At 40.1% G+C, this 18701-nt stretch overlaps 1 protein-coding gene and 1 long non-coding RNA gene across 2 annotated transcripts in view; one reads left to right on the top strand and one right to left on the bottom strand.

Moving 5' to 3' along the window:
- The window catches only part of PTPRQ (protein tyrosine phosphatase receptor type Q), a 137554-nt gene that overhangs the window by 94790 nt on the left and 24063 nt on the right, over window positions 1-18701 (bottom strand). Inside the window, exons 13-24 of the mRNA XM_081928752.1 lie at window positions 18183-18312; window positions 17304-17454; window positions 17111-17217; window positions 15151-15248; window positions 12660-12825; window positions 11028-11288; window positions 9905-10065; window positions 8901-9012; window positions 8058-8284; window positions 3134-3203; window positions 2395-2594; window positions 231-465 (exon numbers count right to left, since the gene is read on the bottom strand). Coding sequence (XP_081784878.1) covers window positions 231-465; window positions 2395-2594; window positions 3134-3203; window positions 8058-8284; window positions 8901-9012; window positions 9905-10065; window positions 11028-11288; window positions 12660-12825; window positions 15151-15248; window positions 17111-17217; window positions 17304-17454; window positions 18183-18312 — 1918 coding nt within the window. The remainder of the gene's footprint in view (window positions 1-230; window positions 466-2394; window positions 2595-3133; window positions 3204-8057; window positions 8285-8900; window positions 9013-9904; window positions 10066-11027; window positions 11289-12659; window positions 12826-15150; window positions 15249-17110; window positions 17218-17303; window positions 17455-18182; window positions 18313-18701) is intronic.
- LOC309379528 lies at window positions 269-18673 on the top strand. The gene is made up of 5 exons (XR_014172535.1): window positions 269-303; window positions 13206-13328; window positions 17340-17396; window positions 18237-18329; window positions 18482-18673. It is a non-coding gene; the product is annotated as an uncharacterized lncRNA (long non-coding RNA).

The raw sequence follows: 18701 nt of genomic DNA, 5'->3' as shown, positions 1-18701 counted from the left end.
TTGTTGTTTTTTTTTTATCCCTTCCTAACTTTAGAGGGGTTTCATGAGTGATGTTGTTTTTTTCGTTCTAGAAATTCTCTCTCCCGTGGTCTGCATTCTGCAGCCTTCTCAGGTGCCCACACTTCCTGAGAATCCCAAGACACTCTCAAGTTGGGCTTTTGTGTAAGCATGTGAAACCAGGAAGACTGGCTACACTATAGCTGACATCTCCCCCCTAAAAAAAAACATACCTGATTCTGGTGTCCTGACAATTGCACTGTCAATATAACCTGCTTCGGTGGTAACTGCAGAAACTTCAAAAAGGTAAGTCGTGTACGGCCTGAGATTAGTCACAACAAAACTGATAGGTTCATTCCAGACAGAGATCATTTTGCTGGGAGCAACTGTACTTGGGGTCAACATAGTAGTTTTACTAGGAGTAGTTGAGGGAGTTGTAGTGCTCCACAAAAATGATTCACTGTTATCCTGTAAAGACAAAATAACTTAAGAATAACAATTAGTTTCATGCTACCTACAACATGATACAGAGTCAATAGGAATGTTAATTAAGCGTCCAAAAGAAAAATATAACAAAAACTTTCCTTAAGAACTCTCTGAAAAGGTAAAGGTACCCCTGCCCGTATGGGCCAGTCGTGTCCGACTTTAGGGTTGTGCACCCATCTCACTTAAGAGGCTGGGGGCCAGCGCTGTCTGGAGACACTTCCGGGTCACGTGGCCAGTGTGACAAAGCTGCTCTGGTGAGCCAGCACCAGTGCAGCACATGGAAACGCCGTTTACCTTCCCACTATAAAGCGGTACCTATTTATCTACTTGCACTTAGGGGTGCTTTCGAACTGCTAGGTGGGCAGGAGCTGGGACCGAAAGACGGGAGCTCACCCCACCGCGGGGATTTGAACTACCGACCATGCGATCGGCAAGCCCTAGGCGCTGAGGTTTTACCCACAGTGCCACCTGCGTCCCAAGAACCCTCTAGGCATCCCTATAAATAAGGGAAAAGAATAAAAACCGTAGCTGCATATTGCCATTTTTTGGTAATTTTCATTTATTCTTTTGTCAACTCCAATGCAGCTCAAATTACTGAGTTCTGCATCAACACTTGCAATTTACTATTAATGGACCTGCATACGCCTCTGGTTTCCGTCACGGTGTTCTGTTGCACCAGGAGTGGTTTACTCCTGCTGGCCACATGACCCAGAAAGCTGTCTGTGGACAAACGCCGGCACCCTTGGCCTGAAAGTGAGATGAGCGCCGCAACCCCATAGTCGCCTTTGACTGGATGTAACCGTTTGGGGACCCTTTACCTTTTTTACCTTTACACCTGAGAGAACCAAACTTCAATTTCTAGTGAAGCATTTCCAAATTTTATTTCTAGCACTCTCCATCTCTGTTAGGAAAAATATTAAATTAGGTTGCACACTGATAAATGTTGTTGATCTATGTGGCCTCCAACTGCACAACAATATGTAACACAACTGGTGCAACGTTACCAATTGAATGAACAGCACTCTTGATGTAGAACTTATTTGTCATGAAGTTTGGAAACTCTGTGTTGCCGCAAATCTATTTGCTTGAATGAAATGTAAACCCAAGGTCTTAACCTGCTGGAGCCATTAATGTTATATATTTTACAAGAGAAGGATTCTACCTTTTAATTAGCTTGAAGTAATCTTACCATGTTGATTAATGTAACTGGGGCTCTAGTTATGAGAAGTCTGATTCTTGCTACTACAGACTTTAACTTTCAACCATGATTGAGCAATGAGTTGGGTTATGTGACCTGAATTGATACAAAATTCAAAAGCAGGTCAAGGATTGTGTGAGACATAAAGAGAAACATAATGTAAAAAGTATACATTGCCCCAGGTAGCAATTTCCTTTTAAATGGTTCTCATGCTAGCAGCACAATCCTATACATGTTTCCTCATTGAACCCAATGGGTTTATTTCCAAGTAAGTAGATAAATGATTGCAGCACAATCCCATGTATGTTTACTCAGAAGTAATTGCCATAAAGTGCAATGGTGATTATATCTATGTAAACCTATTTAGCCTTAATCTCCAAATTCTGTTATAAACTTGGGACAGTTTAAGCAGCAGCTTGGGGATACTGTGAGCGTAGCTGCTAAATTGAAAACTTTGAGGTGGGACATGCATAGATGGCCCACATGCTTTCGATCACAATATGGAGCATTCACTCACTCTAGGGGGAAAAAACATCCTCGTTATCCAAGAGATTAATACAAATCAAGCTCCAAACAATAGCACTGTATCAACTTCTGAATGAGTAAAGACCTTTGGATTATTATTATTTTACATGAAATACATCTTTCTAAATAAAAATGCAGATAGGTCAAAATCTTGTCTACCCATAACTAAAACATTTTACATTACTTACATTGCATTCTGGTAGCCTTCCAGACAGAAGGTCCTCTACTTTAACAGAGACATCTTTCACAACTATCCCACTTCTTGCATGCTTTACGCTAATTTTGAAACTGGTTATTTTTCCATTTGGCTGCCGAGGTAGAAACCAAATCAGGTTTACAGCAGAATAGTTGAAAGCCTCAACTGTGAGATTCACCACTTTACCTGGAGCTTTAAAAACAATGTAACATTACACAGACTTCAGAACTAAAACATTTAATTATCATTTTTAGCTTGGTGACAGTCAAATTTTAATACATGAGTACTCTAGCCAGATAGCCTATACTTGGTGGATGAAGTAGCTCATTATAGTGCCCAAACCTAATTTCTCTGTTCCAGTTTGCTTCAGAGACTGACTCATCAATGTATTTCTAAGCAGTTCGCTGATACACAGCTGAAATCTCTCTCAGGCCCTCACTTTCTCACTCACAGAACAATCCACCCACCCACATGCACAAAAATTCAAAAAAAATCCTCTTGCTTAATTATGCTAGTAGCCTAGTAAAAATATCCAGAATTTTCAGCTGCATAAGGGCAATATTTTTGGTAAGTTGCAAAACCAGTAATAGGAGAAGCAGGACTAACTTGTCAGCATCCCAATTTTTCTTCCAACTTTCACCTACACATCTGGACTTACAAGGCCTGAAGCTCTCCACAGTGACATAATAAGCTAATAAGCTAGATAAAAATCATAACATAAATCAAGTTACCACTTTCTGCAGTTTGAAAGAGAAATGGGTCACTAAATACTCCAATGCCAGCACTGTTTTCAGCAGCAACCTGCAATAAACCCAAATTAGTGTCGTTAGGATAATTATTTTAAAGCAAGAAATAACAATATTAATAATAAATTATACGTTTATTATAATAATAAATTACAAGACAGCATACATTCCCGCAAGCTAAAAACATATTGTAAAAATGTAGATGTAATTTACTGGGAAGTTCACCTGCACAAGCATCTTTGAAATGAGAAAGAGCTGTGCAAGAGCAGGTGAAGGATGCTACATAGCTCCTATTTATTTCAATGGAATAGAGATGTGGATGGCGACTGTATGTTTTAAAATTTCACTTTCAACAGCTTAATCCTGATTGACCAGGCAGGCACATTATGTGACCCAGGAGAGCAGCAAATAACATGACTGCAAAGCAAACAAGGTCTCACTGGGTGACCAGGGTACAGATTCCAACCAGGCAGATACCCCAACCTGAGCTTGGAGGTGCCATAGTCAATCTTCCCCTTAGGCCCTTATGGGGGCCTCCTATACTATGTTGGTCCTGCCCAATGCTATTTCCAGCGTCATCCAAGCAACACTTCCACTTAAAAAAGGAAGACCATAATTTCACTGAAGGAGAGAGGCGGAGAAAACTCCAACCAGGTACAATTCAGGTTGAGAGAGAAAAAATCTATCTGGCCCTGTCAATGAGCGACCCAAAAATGTCCAGTGAAAACTCAAACATGAGGGTGTGTGAGCAGGAAGCTCTCAAGGCGAATTGGCTCTGAGCTGCAAAGGAAGCAGCCTTATCTAGGCTTCACCTCCCGCTTGAAAGGGCTCATGGGACAACTTTTTCCCATGAGCACATCGCACAGACAAGATAATGGGCAAAACCTTGCCCAGTATTTTGCTGCAATCTATGGGCAGTGTCACCTGGCAAAGATGTCCCATGCTTATTGGCACGGAACGAGGCACATCAAAATCCAGTTCAAACAAAGTATTCCAACATTTACTGCCAATTCACAGTAACAAACTGTATGAAGAATAGAGTAATGTCTGGTAAATTAGCACAGAGTGGGAGCAAATGCAAGACCCAATCATTCACAATGTCAATTCCATAGAGACACAGACATATGAACATAAGGAGAGTCCGCTGGGTTAGGCCAGTGGCCCATCTAGTCTGACATCCTGCCCTCCCAGTAGCCATGCAGATGTCTGTACAAAAGCCTCAAGGAGGACCTGAACACCATCATCATCAACCTTTTATTCGACCGTCAGTCAGAAAAAAAATACATTTGTCAATACACAGTTAAAACATCCAGGGAGATTTTAGAGCTTAGCCAACCCTAAAATGGGCTAAACAGATAGCCCCATATCAATACAGTCAATTATAGTCTTGCGACGCTTAAAAGCTAAAAAAAGAAATTTGGCCACCGAGAAAGGTATAGCTCTAGTGACATTATTCAGCAAGTATAAAACCTGATTTTCTTCGGGTAGGAAGCTAAATTGACATAGGAGTGGGTCTATAAAATTTTGTCTAAGCTCTGCATAAGAAGGGCAAGTCAAGAGAATGTGTTCGGTGGACTCAGCCACACCCATGGCACAATGACAGGTTCTCTGGGCATATGGTACTCCCCTGTACCTTCCCCACAATAAGGACCTGAACACAAGAACTGAAATATACTTGGAGTCCTGTAGTGATTTAATGCTCTTTATTACAGCTTGTAAAACAGTGATTTAATTGCCCCCCAAACTTCAGGCTTTTATATACATTGTTTACACAATGAGTCCCATCTGATTGGCTGATTCTGCTTCCCTCCTGGAGCCTGATTGGTCTTTCCCTGCAGGCCAATCAGTTGTTGCATTCTACGATCCTACCAGCCTAATAGGTTGATTGACTTCCTCCTGGAGCCTGATTGGTCTTCTCCCGCAAGCCAATCAGTTGTTGTATTCTTGGATCCTACTTGCCTATTGTTCTAGGATCCAAGCTTAGTACATAACAAGAACACTATCCTCTCCTGTGGTTTCCAGTATCTGGTATTCAGAAGCATTACTTCCAATGCTGGCATAGCTATCATGGCTAGTTGATAGCTAGCATCTGTATCTCCTCCCTGAATTTCTCTGATCCTCTTTTAAAGCCATCTAAGTTGGTGGCCATCACAGCCTCCTGTGGGAGTGAGAGCCATCGTTTAACTACATGCTTCATGAAGAAGAACTCTCTTTTATCTCTCCTGGATTTTCCAACATTCAGCTTCACTGAATATCCACAAGTTCTAGTGCTAAGGAATTTCTCCATGCCATGTGTAATTTTATAAACTGTCATAATTTAAGAAACAAAACAAGAAAACAATGCTATGCACCAACCTTGAACTGGCATTGGTTTTCAGTTTGTGCCACCTCATCTCAAAAAGTGAACAGCAGAGACAGAAAATATCCAAAAGCAACAAGACAAAGATCAGAGGCAGAACAGGCTTCCATATGAACAGACAACAGAAATCGGGACCAGTTAAGATGCAAAATGACATAAATTTGGGGGGGGGGGGGAGAAGGTAAAATTCTGTTTGCATCCTCAAAGCGACACAATAAAAATAGAACATATACAGAAAGAGACCAAAGATGTTTTAATCCAATATACAGTTCTATGTGATGGCCAATGGCGCATCACATAGGCTGTGCAAACACATCCATTTTCAAAGCCAGATGTTTGAGGTGACCATCCAAGCTCTCATTTCTACACCACTGCCAAGTCCACATTTCTGTGCAATTACAAGACTGTAGTAGAACTACAGATAACTGGTTCACTATGTGGAAATGAACTCAAAGTGGCTCTGTGTCATCTGAATCTACCTAAAGTCTAAACATACATGTGGAAACTCATATTAACTAATTCTTAGGTGCATTGTTAGAGTTATGGCATATCTTAAGAGCCTGCCTGGGCATTGGGAGTGGGTCACGAGTATGGCATGATTAAACATCAGTCTTGGCCTTCCAAAAACCTCAGCTGTAATTGCAGCCTCTGCAAACACAGTTTCAGTGGTACAGGTGTCTCCAGTGGCGTAGCGTGGGGGGTGCAGGGAGGGCCGTCCGCACCTGGCGCAACATCTGGGGGTTAGGGTTAGGGGGCACAAATCCATGGGTTAGGGGGCGCAAATCCACAGGTTAGGGGGCACAAATTACTTGCCTTGCCCCGGGTGCTGACAACCCATGCTATGCCACTGGGTGTCTCTGACCCCTTAAGCCAAGCCAGGCTCAACAGGCCAGCTCCAGCTCCATAGACACATGAATTTCCTACAAAAAATAATCTCTTCCAGGTATAACTGACAGCTGCCATAGAACAGAATGGAGAAATCCAAGTTCATTTGTGATGAACCCAAGCCTTCATAGCACCAACACCCTGAAATAATGAAAGAATAAGTTCAGCAATGTGCGCTGAAATGATGAGTACTAGGAGACTCATTTTTCATGGAATAAGAGATTTACTTTAAAGAAGAGAGACAGCAAATGCTCTCAGCTGAGCGATAAAAGGAAATGGGCTTAACCTTTGATCTTTACAGTGCCTATATTACAGCCATATTCGCGTTTTGCAAGGAGAATGGTTAATGGTACAATTTAAGGCTCTTCAGAGGAAGGAAATTTCGTTTGCCCTATTCATAAAGTGTGAAATATTGTTATAGAATGCTGATTGTTAGATCACAACAGGAGATGTGATCACGTGGGGTGGGATCCATGAATGGAAACACTAAAAAGTTAAATCTGTTGTCAAAATCCAGTTGGAATAAAATTGATAAGGGACAGGAAGGAAGGAAGGAAGGAAGGAAGGAAGGAAGGAAGGAAGGAAGGAAGGAAGGAAGGAAGGATATAGCATTTGGTTTGTTAAAACATAAATAATATCATTCTGTTTAAAAAGCAAAAGTATTCACTAATCTCCACTATGGCTTAGACACAAACCTCGTGAAAGAAGAGAAGACTGTTCTGCTCAAGCAGGGGGACTTATTTTTTCTGCCACCTCCCAGTGCTCTCTCCCAAAGCGTTCTACAGAATGTTTAGGGAAGCTTTTAATATTTGATAAATTATTGTATTTTAATATTTTTCTTGAAGCCACCCAGAGTGGCTGGGGAAACCCAGCCAGATAGATGGGGTATAAATAATTTATTATTATTATTATTATTATTATTATTATTATTATTATTATTATTATTTGCTTAGCTTTTGGTGGGTTGCAAGGGGTGGCAATGAGGAAGATGAGTGCATTTCTTTGGAGTCAAACCTGTATATGTATGTTGTTGTTTTTTATCAACGTACAATTCAAAGAGCTATCATTCAATAATTGACATAATTATTTTCCCCCAAAACCTCTTAAAATTGAAAGTGATCATTTTAAAGCAATCTCTGGTTTGCAGTAGTTCAAGTTAACTAGGCTTTTAAATCAAAAAACCTTAATAATAAGCCATCTGTTTTTTAAGTCATAAAATATTTTGGATCCTTTTTTTTTTAAACAAAATCCTCTGAACAAAATGAATTAACCACTGTGGCATAACATGAAATAAAAAGGAATTGCAAAACAGTAAATCGCTTCCATTTTCTTAAGATTAAACCCCCTGTAACCTGATTTTCATTAATGTTGCAATGATCATGTGCTGTGCATATAACAGAACTAGGCTTTGTATTTTGAAGTAAAGAACTTCATATCTATCAATTAATTGGCCATGAATAATGAATGAACAGAGATGAAGCAACAAGAAGGCAAAATGCAACAGTCATGCTTTCCTTTGTGCATATCAGGTGTGCAATGAGAAGGTAAAACAGTGGGTTAATATGGTTATCTTTTTTATCCTACTGTTACACACAATAAAAACTATATTTTAATTTACACTTTGCAAGTAACAAGCAAGCAGGCAGAAAACAACCAAACACGTACCTGAATCTCATAAGTTGTTCCAGGGTTAAGATTGGTGAGAAGGACTTCCAAACTGTCTGGCTTTGTTGTAACCTGAGTATAAGTATTTTGCATCCAAGGGCAGACTTCTTTATATTTAACAATGTAGGATATAATCCTCCCATTTGGATGTGGTGGTGTGTTCCAAGAGAGAAGAATTCCTGCAGATCCAACTCTTTCCCCCGCAAGGAAAACAGGAGGTCCTGGATCTGTATGAAGGACAGGCTTTTAATTAAGTTGTGCGTGTATACCTCTGCTGCTAGTGCATAATAACGAAAGAATTCGCCAGCAAAGATGTCTTTGAGTTCTTAAAGTGCAGATAGTATGAAGTTGGCTTTCTTTAGAAGTATTATGAAAGATGATAAAATGCCTTTTGGAACACCAAGTGCATTCTTTCCATAAGAATTCAAAAAATGGAATGCTGCAATAGTCATAGACAAAATAGATCTTGATGCCAGTTTAGTTTTTCGCGCACATTATTAAAGCTTCCTTACCACCAGGCTTCTGCACTTTAAACACTACAGATTTTTGGGAAGTGGAATTCCCCAAGAAATCATATGAAAGGAAGCTGCTTATCTGATCCAGGAGTACTTCTTATAAATAATGCCAAATTACTGTTGATTTTTCAGACATGTATCTCTTTCAAACACATGAACCATTTGCTTAAGAAATGATAGCTTTCTCAAACAGTTTAACACAGAAATGAACAGACACTAATAGAAAGAACGTACTGTAATCTTCAAAATAGCACGTGATATATATTTTAAAAGGTAAGTGAGACCTTTAAAGGAAATAGCCACGCGCAATATATGACAATAAACTCACTAGTTACATTAGTTGTCACTGTTTTGCTGACAGGTGAGCTGTACACCGAAGAGGTAACTGAAGAAACAGTCACATTGTACAATGTTCCAGGAGTAGTGCTAGAAATATCAGCCTAAAATCATAAATTAACCCAGTTAGAACTACAGCTTACAATTTAAACAAAAGCAAACATTAAATAAGCGGCATTCATATTACAAAGATTCACAACACACATCATATTTAAATACTTTTCTTTAAATGTACTTTTCACATTATTGCAATATGAAAGTTGCCTGTTAAAAGGTGTGAAAAGGTAACACTCAAAGAGCACAAGATTCTTCTGCCAAAGAACAACTCATCACAGAGGCTCTGTTTACTGCATTCTAGGATTCTGCAGAATTCCCAGGTTAGTATCTTGCAGCTAAAAGCACTAGAATATTCTGTTCATCTTTGCTGAGGCATCCTAGGGAAAAAAAACTTGTTGAGCTGTCAGTTTAAAACATAACCCACCAAAACCATTAGTTAGCATTCTTATGAAGTACCTGTGCCTTTGAAGCTCCAATAAAAAACAGAAGCAAAATAACATGAAAAACCATGGTAATGATATATATATTTTTCAAATACAGGAATCAAACAATGCTCCTATAACTTTGTGATAGCTTAAGAGGGAAATGTTGCCTGGCATTAATGATTTAAGTCTAGATCTTCCTGGCAAGTACACAATTAATGAGCCTGTATTACTCAATAGCTCTGCCCTGCCTTTGTTAAACTATTCATGAACCCTTAAATGACTGGCTGGATGTCTGTGGCGGACTTCGTAAAAGTATTATAACTGTTGTTAAGGCAACAAACCATAGATGTTGAAATTTGCTCTTACAAATTTGGCATGTGTACTTTTGAATTCTCATCTAAGGTTTAAAAGCTTAAATAGAGAGAACGTCACGCTTGGCCAATTTTTCCTATCAGCAGAGCATATGAACAATTGCTGACTATTCAAGCACTACAAAACAAAAGCCCCCACATACCTGATACTCCCCACCTCCCACATCTCGGATAGAAACAAAGCCATGAGGAGGTGTGAGAACCACATGAAACCTTTCCACATATCCATGCGGCAGCCTCCAATGTAGAGAAAAGGAATGTGCCGACACGTTGAAGACTCTTAGTTTCTGTGGCTTTTCCGGCTCTTGAAGAAAATTCATTTATTCATTATTTTTTCCCCTTGAAATGTACTTATTATGTACACACACACACACACACACAAAAGAGCAACCCTTAAGTAGACCACAGCCCCAGTTATTCACAAGTCACCTGTCTTTGTGTGGTGAACAGAGGAGCAAAATCTGGAAATTTGCAAATCTCAAAATTCCCCATAATCTGTTCACAAACATGAACAAATGCGCTATATGTAGAAAACAAACGATTATTATATTATTACTAAACACAAATACCTGCGATTCCTTACTTTCTTTCTTAAGCGGAATAAAACAAAGGAAAAAGTTACTGTCATTTTTTCATTTGAGCATGAAAACAGCAGGTACTGCAGAAGGCATTTACAGCACTCGTACTTAAATCAAGCGTGAAACCTGACCAGTGGAAAACAAATCAGGTATGGGCTTGAACTGGAGTTTCTCTTCTAAAATACTCTGCCTGGATTACAGCTACAAAGAAAGCACTCATGATCTGAATACTTAAAAAGTATTCAACTTCAGGCTGTGTAAAAATTCAGAGGTCTATTCCTAGCCTGAGTTCACATAGATTCAAATGCACAGATCTCTTTTGCCACTGAAATCAATGGGTCAGTCCTTAGAGTAGGCCAGTTTTATATGTGCTGCTGAGTTCCTAAGCTCTTTAACAAATTCCATCTTTTTTCCATCCTACATCAGGGATATTTTTGCAGAACCATCTCACTCTGCATGTGCAACGTTTTCTGATATGAGTAAATGCCCAAATTCAGCAATCTTACATGTCTACACAGTTCACTGGGACTTATTCCCAGGTAAGTGTATGATTGCAGCTTTAAAAAGTGAAGCAGCCCATGTTGTCACGAAGCCATAGAGGGTTAAAACCTTAAAAATGGGCTGCAGTGTGCATAAATATTTATTGGACCCTTAATAAATAAATATAGCAGCAGAGAAAACTACAAACCTGCAGTGATTTCAGTAAAGGCAACTGGACTTTCAACACTCCCTTTTACTCTTTGCAGTGTGAAATTATAAATCCCACCAGCAGTCAGATCTGTAATGGTGTAATGTGTCCGAGTTCCTAAAATAGTATATTCCTTTGTGAATGTACTGTTTGATACAGACGCTTTATAATGGGTAAAGTTGGTCTTCTTGGGATTCCATGTTAATGTAGCAGACGAAGTATTTACCAGTGTTAAGGTTAGACCACATATCTTCATTGGTTCTGATTAAAAAGAAAGAAAATAGATTATACGTATAAGGCAAAAACGATTAAATAAGCACATTTCACTTGACAAAAGCACTCATCACCTTTGAAGTTGGTGCTATTAAGAAATTCCTTTTAAGTGACACAGGCTGGCAGCTGATGACCAGTTAAGTTTGATAGACACCTATTTAGTTTATCAGTCAACCAACAACATTTTAAAGCTTGAACCTAATGGAACTAAGTTCAATTCCTAAATCAGATATACTTTGGCTACATTCAGCTGTGATGCCAATGGCCTAATGTGCACCAGCTTCCCCTCTCCTCCAGCTTTTTCCACCTCTCCCTTGACATGAGATGTCCCCTCCTAGTTTGAGACAAATATATTTCCTGGCCTGGAGCTGCAAGATTCCACAATCTAAAGCAAACTAGGGTCTTATCATGGAACTGCCACATGCAACAGAGGGGAGTAAGTAAAGGCAGAATTCAAAGCATAGCTCCAAACCATGGTTTGCTATTACACCTGAGCACTGTCATGGTGTGACCTTGGTAAGTCGCTATCCTTCAGTGGTACTTATCAACCATCTGGTGGTTATCTGGTTAGCATATCTGTCGAAAAGCCATAGTTTCGTAACACAACAAGTATCACAGTATGAAAGGAACATCAGAAAATTGGGACAGAAGCACTAGTATTATAATCAGGAAAACAAACACAATATTCCAATGTATGATGGGGAAATAACCATAACCAATGAAACATAATGAAACATTGGTGGACATAATTCAATTTAACACAATGAACACACAAGCTAATACTACCAGCAGATTTCCCTCATGTATATGGTGGTAGGTCTTGCTCAATGGCTGTAGGGTTATTTGCAACAAATTTGCTTCAGGGTTGTGGCCTACAATAAATTAATTGAATACAAAATTTGGCTAAACTACTGGAAGTTTAAAATGAAAACTGAAGCGCACAGTTGGCTTTTTGTCCATTTCACACAGGGCAGAATTATAAACAAATGGCATTTGTACCCATAGAGGTGGTTAGTAGAGAATACTGAAATTATACCAGTTGTTGTCACACTGTTTTGTTTAATGATTATTTGTTTTAAACCAGTTGAAATTAATTGAAACCGGAAGTAATGTCAGTAGAAGTTCTCTCCTGGGCTTTGCAGGAAGAGGCGGGGAACAGGAAGCACATGACCCCAATGCTTTGTTTGGGTTTGCTGAGGTTTGTGCACCTAGTGCTAAACCATGGCATCTGAACCAGCATGACATGCTGAACCAGCCCAGTGTCTCACATCATATTCCAATATTCTCTGAACTGCTGTTCAAACATATTTACACTGCATTTGGGGAGGGGAGAATATAAATTATTTCTCAGGAAATTACTTGTAGTGACTTTTGTCTCCACAGCCATGCTAAAGTCTTTTCCTTTAATGGTCTTTACTTGAAAAACGTATTCCACGCCAGGCATCAGATTTTCCACTACAGCCCTGCCAACAGGAACTGCAGTTGTATGAAGAAAACCAACGCTTGTTGCCAAACCATGGGAAAGCTAGAGAAGAAAAGCGCATGTAGAGATTATATCCCAAGTAATCTAATATAATTTAGGGAGTCAGTCATCAAGGCAGCATCAGCACCCACCAATAGTATTTAAAACACAGTGAAAGATGTACACATTCGTGCCATTGTGCTAGTGTCACGTTATAGCCATTAAGTAACATTTTAGTAATTTAGTAACATTGTGGTAACTTTGTAAACTATCCACATTTGGTTTTTTTTAAATGGTGATGATGAATCCCTGCATTATCTGAGTCTGCATTTGTGGAAAACCGGAAGAGTTCACACAATGCTCTAAAAACTATATCCTATAGCAGTTTTCTTGCCAAGGAGAGGAAAATACATTTGGATTCAGTTCCACTTTTCTTTTGACAGAAGTAATGGAGTCCCATTATGGCAATATTTGAACAACATTCCAGGCCTAGGAGAAAAGGGGAAGTGAATGATGCCTGTGGCCTGTCTCTAGGACTGCTTCTACCGCTGATGACTTTTTCTCAGGTGAGCTGATCAGGGCACTTGTGTATGCCCAGCCAGTGGCAGTGCAAGCCGATTAGGCACCTGGAGCAGCATACATGCCCTGCACCCAGGGGCCAACCGCTCATGGGGGCTGCCCGAGGGGCCTCTGAGGAGTCTGCCTGCCTCCTCCCACTCAGCCACCCTACAGCTCGGGGGGGGGGGAGGCAGTGGAGTCCCGAGCTGTCAAAACAAAGGGGGAAGGCCGCCGGCAAAGTAGCACAGCTCCCCCCATCCCCGGACAGCTCGGGGTAGGCAGCAGGCTTGGGAGCCAGGTGGTATGCCAAATATCACACACAAACACAGGGATGACACCCAGGGTGGACCACCTCTACTGCACCCCCTTCTTCCGCCACTGTGCCCAGCCCATTCTTGCTTTGCACTGTGGCTTTCAGGGAGCAGGGGGGGTTGCAACAGCCTGTATAGGTGATTGCAATTCTTATGATCTTTGTGTGCATTTGTTTACTTGTGACACACTGTTGTTGCATGTGGCTGTTTGATTGGGGTGGATGTAGCTGGGGTGCACACCCCCCCATGTGTTTCCATTCCTGTGCTGGTGTTTTCCCAAGGCCTTACAGTGCGCACACACCCAATTAGGGGTTGACTCTCTGAGCTTTGGGTTGTTGTGTACTTAATTCCTGCTCTGCTGGTCTTGGGCCAGCACAGCAGGCATCCCCTCCCCAGGCTTCTGAACTGACTCAGGATCTGAGATAGTTTTATACCAGTCCCATTTGCACCTCTGTGCCAGGATCTAGTGTGCAGGATTGCCCTGCTCATCAGTCACAGGGCTGTGAAATGCCCAGGCTGACTGCTTCAGGTCAGTCAAGAAAGTGAGTAAGAAACTAAAATCACAGTTATAGAGATACAGGATTTCTGGGCAGAAGGAGGATCTGTCCCAATAGATAGGTGGGCACCCAGAGTGAGGGTTCAAACTTAAAGTCAGGCAAGTATGCTTGCAAATTGTAACTGAATACAAAATACTAAATGCAAAGTAATGAACTAAAAATAGGGATATAAAGGGAAACAAATGACTAAAGCTGCTTTTTTTGTATTGTTTTCATGCCATTAATTCCTAAGTGTGTAATGAAAATTGGATGAGCTGGGCTGATTAATGTTAAATGACTAGTAAAATGATCACATTTGTGCTGGGCACTTTGCTAGGCAACCGCTCTTCCAAAGCCTCCCTTATTAATATTTCACACTTAATCTCATTTATTCAGAAGGACTGCTCTAACATGGCTGGTTGCTCTGCAGTATGTCAGACAATAATGTGATGTCATTATGATCCATATTAAATGTCATTTTCTTTCCACAAGAACATCTATACAAAAGCACAAACAATCTGGAGTTTGTAATTTCCACACATGTACATATTAAAAACACACACACATTAAAATTCATAAAATATTCTAGGATGAATAACAAAATACATTTGTGGTTGGTGTTTTTTTCTTGCTTTGCCATGTCAAAGGAGGCATAAGGAGATATTTGTGTTTGTTTTATACAATACAGCCACTGAGGCCACAGTGGATGGTGAGAATACGGGAAAATAAACTACTTATCTCTTTCTCTTGGGACATTTTTTTTCCTTTGTATACCATCACTTCAAGATGCCTTTTTCCATGCTGGGGAAGAATACATGGATTAGGGCAAGTACGTGTATTTTGTTTTGTGTGTGTTGCCTATGTATTTTGCTTGTTTTCTGTACACAGGCAGAACCTCCACTGTGACTGTCAACCTATGTGAATGGGGCCGGGGGGAGAAAGTCAATAAAAATAATAATTACAAAAAATAATTATTTTCTTACCTCAAAATGATCAAAGCTTCCGTTGGGCAATTCCCATGACAAATAAACTGTGTTCTCTTCTATTCCAAATGCCTGTAAATCGAAGGGTGGATCGGGACCTGGATCAAAAAGAGATAACATGAAAGAGATAAAATTTTAAAAAATTATAATAGTCTCCTTTAAATTTGCAGTTCTGAACGTGCAAGGAAGTAAGGACAGTTGCTAGGGAATGTGACCTCTTCTCCAATTCAGTTTTGGTATGAATCATGGCTGTGCCAGAATATAAAGATGTGTTGATTTATGGTTCTGAGGGCCAAGAGGTCAATTCAATCTTTCATGGATTTTTTTTTATTTTTTTTATTTTTACTTTCCTGGGTTCCTCTCTCACGGTCTTTAGAGAGTACAGCCGGATTATCTGTTCTCAGATCTTGGATAAGAATTATGAGGTGCATGCCTCTCTGTAACTCAGGCAAGCAGAGAGTTGCCCTCTAGATGCTGCCGAACTGCAAATCCCATCAGCCCCTACCAAGTGCAGTCAATGGTCAGGGATGATGGGAGCTGAAGCTGAGTAATCCTTGGGAGTGTCAAAGGATCCTTACCTCTGTTTTAGCTAGCTTATCCTTGGGATTCAAGGCATGATCCCAGTCTACTGCTGGTGAAGAACCTGCACATGGAGAACCCCTGTATGTTAATTGAGTGCATTCTACTCTTTCCTCCTACTGTAAATAGCAGGCACAAAGTTGGGGCTGGTTTGAATTAGAACCAAATAAACAGCTACACAAGAGTGAGCTCTGTGACACACCTGTACACACAGGCAGTGCGAATAATTGTCAAGGTGAATGGGAGATCTGTCAGAACAAGCCTGGGGGGCACATGCAGCGCCCGGAATGAGACAGACCTCTCCGGGCGTCTTCCTGATGAAGAGCAGCCCGGGACGTTCGCAAATCAGTCCCAGTGCGCACCACCGACACATATCAAAAGACATGTGCACGATCTATCAGCAGAGTATAGCAGAAACGATCGTGGAATGTGAGTGTGTGCATTCTAAGTATTTATTAAGCAATATACACAGGACAAAGCAATCATGGTGTCCTTTCACCTCTTCTCCAAGACAGAAAGAAAAGTACAAAAGTACAGTACAGCGGAGGAGAGATAAGACTGACTTCCATTCTCACACTTTCCAAGTCTAGAAAGTAAACACTGACATGTGATGTAACAATCACACATCCAGCAACGGAGGAGTGAAATGCTAACAAGATCTGCATGGATCTCTAGCTAGGCCCCTTTCACTTAATACTCATTCTCTGGAGAACAGCTAACTTGCATTGAGACTGGATGGGGATATGAACCTCCCACTCAACCCATTGAGTCTCCACCCACAGCATTCAGCCCGGACATTGAGATCCAGCTCTGAGGGTGGTTCCCTCATTGAGAGAAATGAGGTTACATGGAACTAGGAAGAGGGCCTTTTTGGTAGTAGTACTTGGAGTGTGGAACGCCCTCCCAACTTTCTGACTTTTAGAAGACACCTGAGGGCAGGCCTGTACAGGGAGGTTTTGAATCTTTGATGTTTTTTGTCTTTCAGTACTTTGTTGGAAGCTGCCCAGAGTGTCTGGGATAATCCACACAGATGTGTGGCACATTATTATTATTATTATTATTAGTAGTAGTAGTAGTAGTAGTCTATTGTGCTGCCTGCGTATGTGCAGATTAGGAGGGAGAGAAAGCAGGGCTGTCTTGAGACCTTGGTGCTTTATTTATTTACTAAGGGATTTTAATGCCACCATTAATTAATCATTTAATCACCATTTTGCGGGATAGCTTTGCATCATGTATCAAAAACTGCAAACAATTAGATACATCCCTCACATGTAGATACTGCATCTGTAGTGAAGTGCCCTCAATTTTATGCTCTTAAATTACAAATGACTGCATGGACATAGTTTGAAAATCCAGAATACAAAGCATAAAATAAACTTACAAGTGCTGATTTTTAAAGTGGTGGGGAAGCTTCTTTTTAATCTGTTCTTAGTAACTATTTTAATAAAGTAGTCCGTGCCTGAGGAAAGGCCATCAAATTTGTACTTCCTGCATAATTAAGAAAAATACAATTAAGAAAAACATTGTCTAATCATACTGTAGCTAGAAAGTAATGTGTTATCTTTATACAATACCTTATATCTGAAGAAAGCTTTTCTTCTTTGCTGTAGTTTTTGCAAGCCAATGTAATGATGTATCCATCAAATATACCCAGTGCTGGTGGCCAGGTAAGAGTTATTGACTCAGAGTCTTTACTGAAATTCATATACTTAACTGAGCTTGGCACTATCAACAAAGATTAGTATGTTGAAAATTAGCAATTCAAGCATATATTGGTAAGCCAACAATTATTATCTCCATCCATGGAGGTTCTTAAGAGGAAGTGAATACGAAATTATTAACGATGCTTAATGGATAGGATTTTGTGCCTGGCAGCCTGAAGTTGGAATAGATGGCCAAGTCCAATTTTCCATAAATAACTCCTTACATAAAACAATAGGATTTGATTCTCCGCCTTCTGAGAACAGATAAGGTGCATCAAAGGTAGGAAACAATATCAGTCTTGATGTTTCTGCGAGAGGTTACCACTTTTTTACAGTTGTACAAAAGGCAGAAATAAACAATTAACTTTTTCAATCTCTAATAATTATACATGTCCTTGTAATTTTGTATATGCACTTCAGCAAAATTCCTGCTTTGCTATTGCATGGAAATAATATTTTACCCAGAAACTGCCTATGCACAATTGAATGTTTGGAGTCTTGACCCTCACTTCATCTTAAGACTCTTATACAAGGTGCAAACAGAGACGGCTTCACTGCTATATTTATATACACACATTCCAGTATGCCCTATTAAAAATATATAAACGAGAAAGCATTTATCATTTTCAATTTACCCATTACACAGAAATCTTCTTTTTAAAAAAGGATTAGCCCTTTAGTGTATCAGGATAACAAAAGTGATGTTTGCAGCGGAGATATATTTTACAAGCAGAATTTTGTCATTCTTACCTGTCTCTATTTGTATGCTCACAGAAAGGCTGTCTTTATATCCTTCTTTTTCAGTTTTAACTGTGAAGTTATATAGTGAGCCAGGGATCAGACTGGAAAATTCTACCAATTCTTTTGTGACTTTTTGGACCTACAGATCAAACAGAGGTAGTGTCTTCTTTGCAGTTTTGAAGGTGGGTGGGTGGGTGGGTGTATATATATATATATCAGCACATTCAATGCACATGTAATGCTTGCAATCAACATGTGCTGTGACCTCATCCTGCACATATTAATCACTGCCCCTATTCACACTGCAGGACCTGTGCAAGCTGAATGGCAGAGACTGGAGACTACAAAGTCTTTCGTCTTTCCCTGTGGACTTCTGGCTTTGCAAGCACACAAGTGCCAAGGGTTTGAGAACCTAGGCACATACATAATATCAGCTGGAAAAATGCATTCAAAACAGCAATACAATAGTAAAATGTCTGTGTGGGTTCATCCCATTTTAAAATGACTATAATTTACTTGACAGCAGTG

Source organism: Podarcis melisellensis (assembly GCF_964234715.1).
Source record: "Podarcis melisellensis genome assembly, chromosome: 10".
Lineage (NCBI taxonomy): Eukaryota > Metazoa > Chordata > Lepidosauria > Squamata > Lacertidae > Podarcis > Podarcis melisellensis.
The sequence above is the reverse complement of the archived record's forward strand: the minus strand, read 5'-3'. Positions and strand labels throughout refer to the sequence as shown.